Source organism: Thunnus maccoyii, chromosome 18 (assembly GCF_910596095.1).
Source record: "Thunnus maccoyii chromosome 18, fThuMac1.1, whole genome shotgun sequence".
NCBI lineage: Eukaryota > Metazoa > Chordata > Actinopteri > Scombriformes > Scombridae > Thunnus > Thunnus maccoyii.
Genome location: NC_056550.1, coordinates 23,525,169 through 23,543,125, shown reverse-complemented (window position 1 = coordinate 23,543,125; position 17,957 = coordinate 23,525,169). Strand labels below are relative to the sequence as shown.

Below are 17,957 nucleotides of genomic sequence, written 5' to 3'. Positions count from 1 at the left end.
AATAACTCCCTTGTTCGGGCTTTTCTCTACATATTAAACACTCTGCAGTTTACTCTAACATAAGAGTTTGGACATCTTGTTTCACCGTTGACAGGTCTGGTATCACAACTATAATTTACATGTCTGTCACCCACTGAATTGTGGAAAACTACTTTTTTTTTTAGGGTTGTGTAGTACATACTGTAAATGGTAGAAGTAGAATTGAGATGCTCACATAAAATGAATGTATAGTACACTAACCCAGGAGGGAGGGAGGGTGGGTGGGTTGTTGCAAGCCGTGAAGGGAAGATGAAATTTTCCCTTGCTGAAATTAGTCTTTATGGGTATCTGGAGATAGACATAAAGTAGTTTTACCTAAGGCAACATTCCTGTGCCAAAGAAAACCCAACAAACCATAATTAAAATGGAAAAACAACATGAGGAGGAGGACTGTGACCGGCGTCTTAACCTTTATATGTGGAATTCTAATAATGTCATGACATACTTTGAACATTATATCGATTGTTTTTGCACAGTGTTGTTTTTTTGTGTGAAATGTCATCACTACTACAAGTTCTTCAAGGAAAATATGTGGCAGGATTCATAGTGCATTGTAGTTATCAAGCTCTCTTTATTACTCTTTACAGTTAGTAAAGTTCGGTTTATCTTTCTTAATTTTGTCACATGGTCACTGGGGCCTTTTCTTCCATATAGACAATAGTCTGTAATATAAGTTTGTGTATGTACATGTTTGAGGATATAAGAAACAACTCTTGCTTGATGTTTATTGCTCAGTATTTAAAAAATAAATGAGTTTTTTTTTTATGTTGCATTTCTTTTCTAAACTTGTTCTTAAAGAAGAGGTGTCTTGTGTTGCGTTATGCTTTGGTCTTTAAAAGCTGAAACCTGTTGGCATATAAAGGTATTGACTGAGTGCATACATGTCCAACACCCACTGCGAAAAGAAAAGGATCAGAAGAGATTAGACAAGCGGAGGGGATAAAGATAGGAGCTAAAGACAGGCTTTGTTTTCGGTCCCCTTATGAGCCAGGGCTCCGGCTAATTACCAAGCTCTCTGGTCCTTGCTAAATGTGTTTGAAATCCACTGGATGCAGATAATTGAGCTGGAAATGTGTTACATGACAAAGTCACGCTGAAGGACAGCCACTAAAAAAAAAAAAGTCCTCCTTTCCACTTCCCACCTGTTTTCTCTGTCATGTACACAATAAAACTCCCCCAAATGATTCATTCCACAGCGTTAGTCTTTGTTGTTTGTTGAGATTGAAGCTTAGGGGATGTTTGAGCCACCTATTGTGATAAGCTATAGTCAAAACAGAGACAGGCCAATGGCGGATGTGTCAGACCGGCCTGTGTTTTCTTGTTGGTGAAATAATTGCTTTTTAGCCTTCAGTTAGGGGGACGTGAGCTTTTAAAACTCCCTCACACATCATCATAGCAAAGTAGAAAAAAAAACAAACTGTTTTATTGCCACAGGCTAGATGTGTCTGTCCATGCATCTCAAGTTTTCTCTCAGTTAAGCAGCGGCTGCTACCTCCAGATTTTTGTATAGCCTAAATCTTAAATTGATTTTAGCGCTTCATGTGAAAATTGATTTACTGGCTCGGATACATAGATCCCGGGCAGAGATGGTCCTCCCCTGAGAACGTCGGGAGTAAAGTGAAAACAAGGTGAAGAGAGAGAGACTCCCTGTCGTTCTATTTGCATTTTAATTGTAAATTGCATCATTGCGCCGAGTGTGGTAACAAAACAACTCCCTCTTCCTCCCATCACTCCTCCCTTTTTGCTCCGAGCTCGACTCACTTTGTGAGAATGAAACTTCACGTGGAGGAACCTCTGCAGGGCAGAAAATAAACAGGGAGGATAATACGTAAGAGCACATCCAGCACAGTCGTGTGGATGAAGGTGAAAGAAGCTTTACATCAGTGAGTTCATGCAAACGTTCTCGCTGCTAACTGCATTAGCTTAGTTGAGCGGGGGAGAGAAGTGTATTGTCATGTGTTGTTTTGACAGTCAGACAGACTTTTCTGTTTTTCCAGCAGGTGTCTGTGTTGAAGACAGAGACACAGAGTGAAAGAGAGAGCTGTGGACAGGCTGCAGCCAGTATCATTTTGTCATTTAGAAAGCACTTTTCTGTTGTTATCTTGGCTACATGGCCCACTGTGGTTTGATGTCTGCCTCAGAGTACATCTTTTTTTTTTTTTTTCAGATCTCAAATTTTCACTGTGGATTTTGGCTGTCTCTACTGTGTGTGTGTGTGTGTGTGTGTGTGTGTAGAGTTGTTGTCAGATGAGTGTTGTGTTGTTAGTACACAGGGCCAATTGATAGTACAGTGGTTACCAACTGCTCATGCTTCAGGGTCCAGATTTTCCCTTAGACATCAAGTCATAGTCCACACATTAACCAAGTTAACAGCCATTCTGTATATTTAAATCCATCCATTCCACCTTTAGTGTAATGTTAGTGGATTCTCAGTAAAATAAAGAGTGCAATTAGGGCTCCAAACGAGCATTTTAAAAAACATTAGAATCTACTACATGAAAACCATTTTTACAGTAAAACAGGTTTAATACAAATAACAGGGAAACACAACAGCTGTAGCTCTGAAAATAAAGAGAAGAAAAGTAGGTTTCCAAGCTAGATAAACATTTTTTTTCTTCTTCTTTGTGTTCAGTGTCAGTAAAAGTCTTTTTTTCTTTAGCCTGTTGTGGAGCAAACTTCTCAGTCCATCTCTGGAAAGCCCCTTACAGTCAACAGACATGCAAGGCGGGGAGGACAAATAGCAACAGACCAAAAGGCTTTAGACTCAGGACTTAAAGCTCCAGTCTGGTTGTTTTGCAGGATGGCATTATGTTCATATATAAACAAACACTTACACAAGTACGCTCACACACAGGGGGGTTTTATCTAAGGTTTGCACGTGTAAACCCGTGCAAAACTGTTACCACTGGCATGAGAACTTCAGCAGCAGTGCAGGATTTTTAGAGGATTGTGTCACTCGGAAAGCCCTTTATCTTCCTCGCAGGTCGGTCTTATTGAATATGTAATACTGGATGTTTCTCGCTGAGTGTGCAAAAATATCAGGAGAGGAGTATACAAATAGATTGATTTGCATGTGTAATGTGATTTGCCAAGACTGAAAGTCAGCGCGGTAAAGGTATTTGTGTGTGTAATGAAGTATAACAGACCGTGTATTTATCAGGCTCTCCTTCACAGATTGCAATTTTGATGCCTTTGTGGCCAAATCAGGCAATTTTACAAACACTAAATTTAAACATTTTTCTCTAGTCAGATGAAATCACTCGTGAAGACGGTTTAATTAAGTAGGTGAACGTCGCGGAGGAGACGCTGTGTTGTTTGTGTTGGGAGTTATAATTGGACCTCTGTACTGAGGGACTCAGTCACACAGCAGCTGGTCAGCTTTGCAATATGAGAGCAAAGCAGAGATTTGGGGAAGATCAGAAAGGATGAAGAGATTGGGAGAGAGAAGAAAGGATGCTGTTAAGAGCCAAATGTAGACAAATACTCTCTTGTTCTGTGTTCTTCTCTCAGCCTTGGCGTAACATTAGGCTAAGATAGCTTCAAGTCACTGCGGGCTGTTGGTTATTTTGAACGATGAATGATGATGTAGCTTTGAGAGCTTTTCTCTTTCTTATGTATGTATGTATGTATGGTTTTCCAGCTGTTGACTCTGTTTTATCTGAGGAGGGGGGCCCCACAGTGTTAAGCCCCTGGTGTAAATTAATCAAATTGTCGTTAAACAACAAATCAATTAATCGCTTATGTTGTTTTTTCTGGCAAAAATGCAAAACCTGTCAATCATTTTTACCTACTTCTTAATTATTACTGCTTTATCATATGTGATAGTAAACTGAACATGCATCACCTTGGACTTTAGGAAATTAAGATTCACTATTTTCTGATATTTTATAGATCAAATAATGAATCTGTTCATCTGAAAAATAATCAACAGATGCTCGATAATGAAAATAATTAGTTGCCTGTTTATTTACATGGATTAGTCAGTCCTGTTCATCAGGGACGTGAATGTTTTTAATATATTTATAGTTGCTTCACTACTCGCTGTAGAACGGTTCATATGTTTTTTTGGGGGGTTTTGGGAACTTGTGTCAGTCTAATGTTAAAGTACCGACAACATTGTGAAGTATTCTTTTAGAAAACATGAATGCACTGACTGCTTATCACCAAAGGTGCCACTAAAGTTAATTAATGTTATCACTCACAGTAGTGATCGGTATTTAATGCTGTGAAGTGCAGCTTCAAGATATTAAAGCTCCTAATTTTGACTGAGCTGGTTTATTAACGTAGATAAATGTGTGCCATCTTATGGTATGTCTGTTATCTTAGTTGCACAAATTAATGATTTTTTCTCAATTTTATATCTTTTAAAAGCAAGAGAAAGTGATCAGAACGAGGGACTAAAGCAATAAGGGAGAAGTGTGGCGCCGGCATGGTTGCCTGGTTTTATAGCAATCTTGAGTGGGTTTAAGAGAGGCAGAGAAAATGGGGAGTTTAGGTTGTGGTTTTTAAAAAAAAAAAAGTGGAGGAAAAGAAAGAGAGAGAGAGAGAGAGAGGGGAGACCATCAGTGATATGGAGAGGGATGGTGATGTTGTTTCACTGGGGTTTGCTCCACGGTTCAGGGAGGGCCTCTGTCTCTGCCAGCGCCTCTTAATCCATCACACCTCCTGTGGCCCTGGATCCGACACACTCCAGCGTCTCCCCAACCCGCCGCCGCCGCGTTCGCGCTCAGCTCTGTCATGCATGTGTGCCCGCTGTTCCCCGCATTCTCTTATCCCTGTTTTCACCCTCTTTTTGTCTCTCAGAGTGAATGTCAGGGCTATCAGCGAGTGGCCTCGGGCAAGATGGACAGACACTGTTCGGCGGCGGACATGTTTTCATACATGCACCGTATCCAGCCTTGTTCACACACACATGTGTCTTTTGCTCACACCTTCTAATTCTCTCTGCCTATTTTGCCTGCCGGTCTCATCTCCTATATTTCGGATTTTCTTGTCATTAATGTCCGAGACGCCCCTGTGCTCCCCTTTCCTCTCCTCATGACCGCCTGCTTGTCTGCTGCCAAAACTCTTGAATCTCTCATAACGGGAGAGTTTGAATTACTGCCTTCATACGATGCCTGTGGGTGTGTGCTTATTTGACAGGAGGTGCACCTCCAGCCAACTGTGCATGAGTTTTAGAAACGGGGGTCAGCTACTTCACTTGATCGATCTTGCCGATCCTCCAGATGCATCCGCACATGCTCCCTGTATGCTTTCATCGGAGTTCCCGTCCGCTTTTAATGGAATCTGACCTTATAATGAACAGGCTTCATTAACCCTCTGTCAGATTTCTCACCAGAGCTGGAGGGAAGAGAGGGCGGCAGTGCTGGGGAGGAGGAGGGTTGTTAGAAGAGCACGGGGTCGACTCTAAGCTGTGGAGAAACGAGCTAGCGTGTGGGCGTTTGATTTACGTTCAGAAATGCGTCACGCATACGCTCAAAGCTGCAACACTCTGTCACTTAGCCTCAGCCTTTTGGCATGTTTTCAGTCTTTGTAGCTTGTCCCTCTAAACTCTGCAGCCCGTCTCTGTACCTCGCTGTTTCGCTCGCTGCCTATTGTCACACAAGGTGACCCCTCTAAAACACTCCCAGGATCCCTGCTGTGATCCCAGCCTTTTTTTTTCTGAAGCAGCCAACTCACGCAGATCCACCCCCTGTCCACCTGGTGGCGGTGTCTCAGCACCGTGCCACCCGTTTTCTTCTCCTCTCAGCAGGAAGTAGGGCCCTGAGGGAAAGGCCAGTGGGTGGCTCTGTGTATTTGATGTTTTCCTTTCATTTTGCAAGTAAAAGGGAATTTAGATGGCATGTGTGTGTAGAAGTGCTCGTATGTAGAATGTGTTTTTGTTTTTTTCATTTCATAATGAATTTATTTTCTCTTTCTGAGAGTGTGAGCAATAGCTGTAATGAATTCCAGGAGGCTTTCAGTCTCTCTATTCCGTCACTCGTCACCTCCGAGTTCACAGCAGGCCTGGTCGCTTGAAGTCTCTGCCATATGGCCATACTTGAAGATATTTGGTATATATATGTAATTATTTCATAGAAATCCTTTTGATAAAACTGCACCAGCAGCAGGAACTGTAGTGTGTGTGCATCTTTACAGTAATAAGGTAATGTTGTATGTCTTTTGAAGTCACTTATGTCTAAACAAACCCTAGCAGCAGCAGGGATACATTCTTTTTTTATTCCATTGATTCTTCTTCCTTGTCAAAATCTGCCACCTACATTACCCACAATGCAACTCGTCTACAGACCATTGAATTGGAGATTTAGGAGTGTGATGCTAGTAGCTAACCTCGAGAGATGAGGAACGGGCTACAGAGATCAGGTGATCTTGCTTCTTTCTATCTCCACACCCCCCCCCCCCCCCCCCCCAACCGATGCTGACTCAAGTGACATCATGTGAGGCAGTTCAGTGGAGTTCCCCTTTAATATACGGGATTGTCACATGATATACAATATCAGGAAACACACTAGCAGCAGTGTGTGTCAGTCTGTTGTACCAGCAATTTTGAGTGAAATATCTCGACAACATTTACATGAATTGTTGTGAAAGAGAAGTATTAAAGACAATAAAACAATTAATCACAGATACTTAATGAAAATAGTACATGTTAACGTGCTAAATGTCACCCGTTAAGCATGAACATAGTTAACACGCAGGTTAAAGCCACTGTTAATGTTATTAGTAACACCTGTGCTTTTCCTTCTCTGACAACTCAAAATATCTGCTGTGAAAAGGTCCCGATTAAGTAAGATGTCAAGTCAGTTTTACTTATGTAGCCCAGAATCTCAAATTTGCCTCATAGGGCTTATTGATTTGAACAACAAGACTTTCTATCCTGAATGGGGCTTTTCTTTTGGTCTATTTTGTGAAACTAGTGGTTAGAATTTAAGAATAGCAAACTTTGTTATTCATCTACCCAAGATTTTCATTTTCTGTTACAGCCTCACACCTACTTAAGTCTCGTTCGATTCAACTTCACTTCTTACTCGTTTACTTTAAATTACAGTCGATGGAACGTTAACGATTTGTGTAAACTGACGTATCAGCGAGACTTTTTGGTTTTTGCTTTAAAAGAAGTACAATCACAGCCGAACATAAACCAGCTAAACATGCATTACTGTTTTCACAGACAGACTTAAGGGTCGAGCCGGCTGTGCAGGCGACATGTGCATCAACGGCTATTCAGATTGTCACGAGGCACAGATGGAAAAACAAATGAACAGAAATGTGTCCTGGAGTGTAAATATGCATTGTAAGCTACTCACATTATCAGATTTTGCAGATGGAGGTAGCATATGCGCAGAAATATATGTTATCACCACATAAAATTTACAGATGGAGTGTTATTACACTATGAGCTGAGCATCATGGATTGGCTCAGGGTGTAACATGAGCTTGTGACTATATATGTATCGTGGCTCTAACGTTCTGGTCAGTGTCGGGGGTCGGCGTCTGGGGCAGCCGGCTCTCATCCTGATGGGGGAGGCAGATGCGGCATCACTTCGCTTAGCTCTTGTTTATACAGAGGAAGTTGAATCTATCTGTCTGTCGGTTCGTCAGGCTCTCCTCCCCGGCGTGTTGAGGTATGTGACAGAGAGATGGACGCCGGACCGGCGGAGTGAGAGCAGACTGTCTCTCTGTAATAAATATAAATGGGCTCCGGGTCTCGCTCTCCTCATCTGGCTCCGCTCTCTGAAAGCAGGCACAGGACGAGGGTGTGATGGAGGTGACCCCTCCTCCTCCTCCTCCTCTCCCCGCCCTTCCTCTTCACTCACTCACACACTTGCTGCATTGTATATACAGTACACACACACACACACACACATACAAATTAGTTTCTTTCTTGCTTTTGGGGCGAGGACTTTGTGGTTTTTAAGGTCTCATTTAGCCAAAACAGCTGGTAGTGAGACTTTCAGTGCTCTGAAACTTCATCACAGTGTTTAAATCAAGACTTTTCTGTTCTATACGTTAGTCAAATGACACGAAATGAACTTGTTCCGGCCTCTAAAACATGATGATTTACTTCTTTTTATGTTTTATAACATCATAAATTCAATATCTTTGTGTTTCGGACTGTATTTTCTGGCATTTTATAGACTAAACTTGTAATTGATGCAGCTATACATCATATACTAAATCACAATGTTGCATAAGTTTTTTTTTTTTTGTACCAGGGTGGATGCTGTCATGGCCACTTGAATGAATGCAATGTAATGTAATTTAATGAAAAAGGACATTTAATACATACTGTCTTTGTTAAGCTCATGAAATCAAATATATACCTTCTAATATAACGCTATTCAAGAAGTGGACAATATAGGCTTCACAATTTAGTATGTACTGCAGGGCCCTTTTGTATGCATGTCTGCAATATGAAAAGCTTTTTTGTGTGGTTGTCTAAGTCGCTGTACTCGCCGGAGAAGAGATTAAGACATATACACTGTGCAGAATCTAAACTTGTTTGCTCCCTCTCTGTATCGCTGTCTCTACCCTCAACCTAATTTCCTCCGCTCTCCATCCCACCTACGACGACGAGGTACACTGACGGTAGCTACAACAAACACTTCAACCCTTATCTGGAGCACAGCACCTCCGTTACCTCCTTACTTCGTCTTTTAATTGCCTCTGGGGGGGGGGGGGGGGGGGGAGAAACCAAAGTGTTTGTAAATCACTGCCCGTCATACACTATAATGTGGCAATATTTATTTTCTCTATGCCTTGTGCATTATCACCTATTAGTCATTCCTCCCATTCACGCTGTCATCATCTGATTCCCATGACAAATGAACTGTCTGAAGACATTTCTTGTGAAGGGGAGTCCTATGATTAGCACACATCTCCCTCATCTCGCAGAGTTGTTATTGCTGCTGCTTTCCTCCCGCCGCTCTGCTCTTGATGTTTGTCATGAAAAGGATGAAAAAAAAAAAAACCCCATCCCTAGTTTTATTCTGGTTAAGTGTCATCTGGGTCTATTTAGAAAGCTGTGAGGCTGTTAGCAGTGCTGCCAGTGTTGTCATGTTTTCTTAAATTGATTCCCTGTGATTACTTGGCATTCACGGTGCTCTTTTAAAAGGACAAGATACAAGAAAAGCACTAGGTAAGTCGTGCTTCAGTTATGCGGTGAAACAAAAGCCCGAACGATGACACACATGCAAAAAAAAACTTTGCGTACGCACACACACCCTCACTCACTCATATAGCCTATAATTAATTGCCAGGAAGTCTCAGGTAATTTAAATTGCAAATCAGTGCCGCCTTGTTCTCCCCAACTTTTGTGATTAATATTTTATTGTTTTACTGAGCGAAAATGCCACCAGTGTTTTTCATCAGATACAAATAGGACAAAAGAAGAAAAAAGGGGGGCACTGGACTGAGGAAGATCAGATGCAGGCGTTATCTGGAAACATTAATTAAGCCGTGTCTGGGTCTGGAGCTGTCGAGGTCTTGGGTGTCGCCTCCGCTGTCTCCGATCCCCTCGCAGAGACAAGAGGTCCCTCTCACTTTTTTTTTTTTTTTTTTTTTTTTTACCCCTTCTCTCATTTCTCGCTCTGTCTCCCTGCACTCCTGGTCTCATACCCAGTTTCTGCCAAGTGTTCTCAGGTCCTGAACTTGTCTTTCAATCAGCCACTAATTAAGCAGCGGAGTGGAAGGGTTCCTTTTGGCAGGAGGTTTTTGCGAGGATGTGCAGGTTGAGTGAGAAAAGCCAGATCCTGAGACCTTTGTGATGACTTAGGTATGAAATGTGTGGAGAGGAACTTGAGAGGAGCAGGGGGATGAAACTAGCAGGAAATGAGAGATTTAGGCAGCAGAGAAAATGAAGCTTTGAAACCAAACTGTCACGTGTCCCTTTTTTTTTTATTATTATTATTTTATTATTTTTTCCCCCAACAAGATTTTCAATCCCAAGAGACCGCTAGTGTAGCAAAGGAAAAGAAATGAGACAAAAATAATGAGGAAGTTCCTTTGCTACAAACAGAAAGTGAGAGATGACGTGGCGGTTGCAGTGAAAATCTCAATCGCAGCATATCAGAATGAAAAAAAAAAATCCTGGAAGCGGGTGCTTTAAAAAAAAAAAACAAACAACTTTGACCTTTCTTAGCCAGCGCTGCCTTTTTGAAAGTACTGTATGACCTTGTGTGTGTGTGTGTGTGTTTGTGTGTGTTTGTGTGAATACAGACTGGCGGCTTGAGATGAAAGTCTTAAGTCTTGCCCTTCACTTAGAGCCACAGTAGACGGGTGCAGCCTGGCTGGAATCAGATGGCTGGCACAGCACTCTGCTTCTGCACAAAGCAAAACCACAAAGATGAAACCACGCGCAGATAAAGGAAGGCTTCCCCTCAGTGAAGCAGAGCGCATGCCGCTGCTGTGCTTTGAATGCTGAAGCCTCTTTTTTTTTTTTTTTTTTAAAACAAATGAATTCAGAGCCCTTACGTCCTACTTACTGGGAAACACTGCTCAATTAGACTAACCATTCAATTAGGAATTGCCTTGACACGCACAAACACAGACAAGCACACACACACACACACACACACACGCAAGGTCACAGTTTTTCATAGTAATGCGCTTGACTAGTTTAAAGTCAGAGTTATTTTAATATGTGTTTAACTGTGTTTCTGTGTCCCTACAGAGCGCCCGAAGCTATTTTGGAGTCTGGACGTTCTGTTGTGCTGGATTCTCTCTGTACAGCAGGTGTTGTTTAAGAGGCGGCCAGCTTGACTGATTATTCACCCTTCTCTCCCCTTTACCCCCCCCCCCACCCCTCCCCCCCATCCCACCTCACCCCACACCTGGATGGTGCTCAGGCCCCACTGAGGTCCTCTCTGCATCAAGGCTGGCAATGTCCAGAGTCCCAAGCCCCCATGCCCCAGCGGAAATGTCCAGCGGCCCCGTTGCAGAGAGTTGGTGTTATACTCAGGTGAGGAGGGATGCAAGACTTCTGTATGTTTGTAGGTGGGTCTGTGACTGGCGGCTTAAAGGGGACGTATCATGCACTTTTCCAGGTCTGTGTTTTTATTCTGGGGCTCTAGTGGAATATCTTTGCATGATTTACAGTTTAAAAAAACTCCTCATTTATCTCATACTATCCCTTTACACAGCCCCTCAGTTCAGCCTCTGTCTGAAACAGGCCGTTTTAGCTCCTGTCTCCTGAGCTCACTCTGTTCTGATTGGTCAGCTCCTGGCTCTGGAGGCTACGTAAGCAAACAGTAGTACTAGTACTTCACTTCTTTCTTTCGTTCTTTACTCAAAATGGAAAATTTTCAAATGCATCTGTACATGTTCGAGCCCGAATCTGATCTGAAATATGCGAGCGGGAGCAATGTGAACAACCTGTTGAACGACCTTAGTAACAACCTTAGCAACAAAGGCTACCAACAGACAGCCTTTTGTTGGCATGTGCGATCAATCCGATGTCATCACGAGGAGGAAGTAGATGTAACATTGCAAACGGAGCGTTCGGAGCAGGCTGAAGCTTCGGCTTCTGACTTTCAGGAAGCATTTTTTACATACGTTTACCTCAAGTTTTGGATCTTTGATCATGTTTAACAGAGAAATCCGACATCACAACAGAAAAAAAAAAACAGAAAATCACAAAAAGTATGATACGTCCCCTTTGATGAAACTTTACTTGCAGTTTTTCTTTTGTTCCAAGACCTTATACAATCTCCTCTCACTGATGAAAAACATTTTATATGAAAGTGAATCCATTCTATGTAAATAAATGTTAATTTCGCTGTCATCTACTGAGCATTCAGTTATCACTCAATACAACATGAGATCTGTTTTTGTCAGGAGTTTCGGGGTATGATCACTGACAGATAGGTGTGTTATCTGCCTCATAATATTTCCGAAGGCTTTTTGCAAAACAGAAATGTGTCTTTTGTTTCTGTCAGCATGGGACTAACATTATTTAGTGTTCTGTCAGAGTTGTAGCATAATGTTAAACGGAGCTGACTGTGAGTGAGACAACCCGAACTTGAGTGAAAGACTGAAAAAAATGCTTTTTGCTGCCCACTCTTCCTCTGCTGATGTGGGTGTTGCATCTGAATTTGCATGTCAGACCGAAGAAGGTGATAAATCAGAAAAAAAAAACTTTACACGCATATTACTGTAAGGCACTTGCCTTGCTCTTATCTGTGAACTGATATGAATATGATATGAGTGCTTCTTGGCTGGTTCAATATTACAACCCTAATTTATCTCTCAGGAAAGCTGGTACTCTCATATGATGTGTTTTCTTTGCTTTAAAGGTTACCTATACCGTGAAAAGGTTTGATTCAGTCATCGCAGCACATGCTTCGCTAGTCCAGACATCACTTTACTGTTAAGAACCGAGCTAGATAAAGTATGTCACTGATGATGTCTGTGTTTTTTTCATCTCCTCTAGGTCTTTGCGAAATTGTTCTGTTTTTTTTTCTGTTGCCGCTTTTAGAATATCCTTTCTTCTCTCCCTCCGTTTGTTGTCAGTGTTTATTAAGATGAAAGGCAGTTTTGATGTGCGGTTTTGAAGTCCAGGCTGACCAAACACCACTTACCCATATAGAATAGATAAATATATAAATAAAGAGATCTGGTCTCAGTCCTTCTTGTGTCTTTTCCCCCTGCGTAGATCAAAGTGGTGAAGTTCTCCTACATGTGGACCATCAACAACTTCAGTTTCTGTCGCGAGGAGATGGGAGAGGTCATCAAAAGCTCCACTTTCTCCTCGGGAGCCAACGACAAACTCAAATGGTTAGTGAAGGCCGGTCATCGTAGTTATCAGACGCTGATAATGCAACAGTCTTTCACAGTATTTTGAGCACATCTTCTCAAACAGCTCTCCTCTAAATTCACACTAAAAAATTTAAATTCTTTGAGATTAGAGGATTGTTTCCAAGTAATTAAATCCATCAACATCCATGTGCTTTGCTCACACATAGGTAGTTTAAATCATACGGTTCTGACAGCATGTTTTGAGTGGTATCTATTGTGCCTTCAGCTACTCTTAGTAGTATTAGCACTGATGTTTACTTGCATATGTGTTTGGAATAATACGTTTTTGTAGCTTGAATTAAGTCAAATCTGTCTTTTTTTTCTCACATTATAATAGGCTCAGTGAGATACAGTATGTTAACCGTAGCGAACACTGAGATAAATATATGTGTAAATGCTTTTTCAGACGTGCTGCGTGAAGAATATGTCAAAATATTATTTATGAAAAACAAACTAACAGCTGAAGACGTGATCTCTGTGGAGGAGGCAGAGTGATCGTCTCTTGAACGGAGGTCACTGAAGTAGTCAAAACACTCCGCAGTGGCAAGATGCCATCGGTGGGTGAGATTTGTCCTGAAATAGTAAACGTGGCTCTACTCTGAGTTCCTTCTCTGGATTAGAGCAGATTAGAGTGGTACAGTTGCTGCTCCTTGGCGTTGGTATGGGCATCTGGACGCCTCCCTGTGGAGATATTTCAGGAAACATCCAACTGAGAGAAGACCATAACATGCTGGAGGGATTATATACAATATCTGGCCTTGGAACACCTTTTGGTCCCTTGAACTGGAGCACATATAGGCTACCTTACTTAGTCTGCTGCGACTCAGACCCAAATAAGTGGCAAAAAATGGATGGATGGATGCTTAAGACTCTGATTTCTGACTTTCTTGGTCGACACACTTCTTCCGTGTCACTAGAGGTCGGGGACAATGCCTGTAGACTAGCAGATAAGGGAAACTTATTTTTCAACCTGGACCCTATTTTCCCATCATTTTGTTTCTAAGTGACTAATGGGGACAACAATTTTTGAAATTGGTCCAGTATTGAGTGAGAGCGCTTCAGCCAGCAGCTGCACAACAGGCTGCAATGTAATCTGACAGGGCAATTAAGCCTGTCAATGTACGTCCACTAAAAATGCTTGTTTTTGCCGCTGACAGGCTCAGATTGTCATTATAAGTGTCTGACAACATTATGGAGAGGACCATACGGAGAAATAAAATGTTTTTCTTTACTTTTCACTTGATCCGGTCTGTTTGTTATTGTGTCTAACCAAGTCTTGCTCAAGGAGAAGTCTTGCTGAGAAATCTTGGGAGAGTTGTTGAAATCAGCTAAATATTCAGCCATGACTTTAAAAATCTTTTAGATAATACTAAGCTACACTTTCTGTACTCAAACACAACAAAATCCTCCAGGCACTCCTTTCTCCAACTCAGTCATGGCTGAATATTTAGCAGATTTCAACAACTCAACTCTCACGAGATTTTGGACTACCTGGCTTATCCTGCTGCAACCTGGACTCAAATGGACCGATGGATGGATAATCAGCTGGATTGATGAGAACTTTTGCTTATAGCTTATTAGATTTACATGAACAGTAATCAGGTTTTCATTGTATATACTGTATATTAGAGCCCGACCAATAAAACGGCCATGCCGACCCAAATAAATGGCGCAAAATGGATGTTGTATATGTATATGTTCTGAAACAGTTTCTATGGTTCATCCACCAGAGAGTAGTTACAAGTTTATTTTTCAATGGTAAAATGTTCTGCCAGTACATTTCTTGGTCACAATTGTTAAAAAAAAACAACTGAAGTCAATCCTGTATCTATCAGGCTGTACTCTTAAGAAACACTGGCCAGACTCTGATATTGATTAGTGTTAAAATGACATTCAACTGTCTCATGTTCACAGAGGAGCTTACGGGAGCAGTGAAACATATTCACTATCACACGGCAACATGGTCATAGACGATTTGAGGGAGGCTGAAAGTAATGACTGTAGCCACAGGTAAAATAACACACAACAGTGAGTCTGCGATCGCCAAGTTATTGGCTTAAATTAGAAACAAACGGATACGCACGATTTCTTCAAAAACCCACAGCAACCTATGTTGTTGTCAGACATTATGCCATTAGTCCGCTCCCTCCTGTAAGTGCCTTCCTGCTTTTTTTTTTTTTTTTTACCTGAGTGAACAATTCTGACTGTTGTTTTCCAGCCTTGTTTATCATACCTCACTCTGATGCTCTTATAGATTCTTGTTAGAACACCGGGAACCAAAATCCACCGCAGGTCAGGCAGAAGAAAGAGGAGGGCGCAAATTGTATATAATAAAAATAATGAGAAGACTTGTATTGATGAATTGATAAGAGCCTGTCAAGAATGTAGGGAAGGTACCAACTAGTGCCTGTATGAAAAATCTGACAGGTTGGTGCTACAAACAGATGCATATTTACTCAGTTCACTCATTGTTTTTTCATTTTTCAGTAGTTGTTCACAGGGAACATTTGATTAAACACTTATAATTCTGACTTTGGTCAGTTTATAGTTTAGAGAACTCCAAATGTTTACTGTTTTTCTTGCTTTTTTTTTTTTCTTGTGCTTGTAAAATTCCTACATCTCAAATGGTTTTTACATAATCCCACCTCTCAGATGCTTCATATGATAACTAAAGAGTCCATATGGCCGGGGTCCATGTTGTTGTTCTAAAACTGTGCAGCAAACAAAACCATGCGTCACAAATACATTTTTACAAAGCTGATGATTCTTTTGTGAAAATTCTCTCTGTAGACATAAAAAAAGACTATGACTCAACCTTAGCATTGATGTGCTGAACACAGCAAATCTTAGTTGAACAGCCTGGTTAAAACGTATTGTTCATGTGCCCGACAAATTCCTGTTTTCAAAGAAAGTTGGATGCATTTCGCCTGCAACACCGGATCTACTGTAGGTTCTTCTTTCATCGTTAAGGTCAGGAAGGTTAGCCAGGAATCTGTAGTCAGAGGCGGGGTCAAATAATCCATGTTGTGATTTGTTCTTGGCTACAGTATCATCATATTGATACTCATATCGGGATACTTTCTGTTGTTTAACTGAGGCAGCAGTGTTTTCTTCTCTTCCTGCAAACACTTGGACTGTGAAACAGTGTTTCGCTTCTGGCAGTTCAGCCTCTCGCCAGTTTATTGCTGTTTAACATTGAAATATTGGCACGTGTTTATGTTGCTATGTGTGTGTGTGTTAAATGCTCAGACTGGCTTTTGGTTCATTGTGTTTCATCTCAGCCGTCTATAAAACAAGTGAATGATGTTGAGTGAATGAATAGAGCACGGTGGTTTTGATTCCTGCTTTTAAATAAATTGCATTTGTAAGGGTTTTATTTTCCTCCTCACTTGATATCCTGATTACGACACTGTGAGGCCTGGTCAGAAGCCATCATTTTGATGAAATACATGACTATAAAACCAAGAATGGAAAATTTTAGATGCAGCATGTTAGCATGCAAAGACATTGGAAAGACTGTTTCAAACTGAGTGAATAATTTGTGCGTATCCTTGTGCTTTATGAATGTACTTCAGAAACACACAGAGACACGAATAAGAAGGAAATAACAGAAAAAAACATTGAAAACACACAGGTACTCTCCCAAACACATGATTGATGTGCCCGTTGGTAGCTAGCTTACAGCTATCATCTGTACAGTTAATATATTGGATGTTTTAGGCGACTAAACACAGACTGCACAAAAAATTCAGTGGTCAAATTTGTGTGAATGACTTCAGGTGAAAATATGCTTTGAACACACCTAAACAGTCTTTACAGAGTAGGTGTGAAATACATTTGTTAAAGAATAATATTGTCGCTGACAGTTATGAAGAAAAATGCCTCTAGAGATTGAAGCGCCGCATGACTCTCCAGGTGTCTTATCAATCTTTCTTTCTTTTCTCCTACCTCCAGGTGTTTGCGTGTGAACCCTAAAGGTCTGGATGAGGAGAGTAAAGACTATTTATCACTTTACCTCCTCCTGGTCAGCTGTCCAAAAAGTGAAGTGCGCGCCAAGTTTAAGTTTTCTATCCTCAACGCCAAGGGAGAAGAGACCAAAGCGATGGGTAAGTCAGAGCTACGAGGCCCTAAACGACTCTGACTCATACTAATCTTCACTCTGAAACAGATAGTCCTCATTTCCATTCTCTGTAACTGTCCACTGCTCTCATAATTTTCGTAGCTTGTCATTGGAAACATGTTGTTGTTAATAAGTGAAAAGCTATTCATGCCTATCCTGCGCATGAGTCTGTGTTCAGTAGAAAATTAAGGATTTCTCAAAGTTTGAGAGGTTGAAAATTAAAAACTTCTGCCACACCTGTGTCTTAGGGGCTCTGAAATTTGTAAATATGGGAGGTGGGGAGTGTGTCTAATACTCCAAGTGCGTCTAATAATGTGAGGGTATTGATAGCCATATGGGCTTGTGTAATCACTGCTGGTTGGATTCATTTCTAGTAAATATATAATTCAAAGTAGCGCGGGGCAATTTTGATTTTAATTAAAAAAGACCCAACCTTTTTAGAAGTCTTCGTCAGCCTCTCTCCCCGTTGATGAATTGGAAATGAATGTGCCTCCAATTTCTGCTTTTTTTAATTAGGTTATGTTATGGGGAGGAAAAGCAAACTTGTGTGGAATTGAATTAGTGAGGGCCAGATGTGACCGCTTCCTGGTTATCAGGCTTTCTGGCTGCCTCCCCTCTCCCTCCAGTACCCTGCAGCATACTGTACAGGAAGCGTGGAGGAGGGAAGATGGGGAGAGAGGGAGGGGGGGAGAGGAGAGGTGGGAGGCGGAAGTGTGTTTGAATCGGAGGCGTATGCAGTGAAACTGTGTACAACCCCCTGCGGTGCAGGTTTTGTAGAAAGGGAAATCATTTTTCCTGCTGAGAAACATTCCCTCATGTGAACTTGACACCCTCCACCTCCCCCCTCTTGTGTACTCTAACTCAGTCCCTCATTTGCTCTCTTAGACCTCTCTCTCTACCTCCTTTCTTTCGCATTCACGACGTCACTTTTCTTTTTACTTTTATCCCCTTTTTTTTCCGCTTCTGTCCGGCGACGTTGAAATACTACCTCTTCATTCTCAGC

General features: G+C 41.5%; 1 protein-coding gene across 3 annotated transcripts in view; it reads left to right on the top strand.

The window, feature by feature from the left end:
• Positions 1-17,957, top strand: part of LOC121884150 (speckle type BTB/POZ protein) — a 92,408-nt gene that overhangs the window by 34,157 nt on the left and 40,294 nt on the right. For all 3 annotated transcript variants that reach the window (XM_042392800.1, XM_042392802.1, XM_042392801.1), the window contains exons 3-5: positions 10,887-10,999; positions 12,692-12,813; positions 16,789-16,940. In XM_042392800.1, the coding sequence (XP_042248734.1) occupies positions 10,922-10,999; positions 12,692-12,813; positions 16,789-16,940 (352 nt within the window). In that variant the 5' untranslated portion in view covers positions 10,887-10,921. The remainder of the gene's footprint in view (positions 1-10,886; positions 11,000-12,691; positions 12,814-16,788; positions 16,941-17,957) is intronic.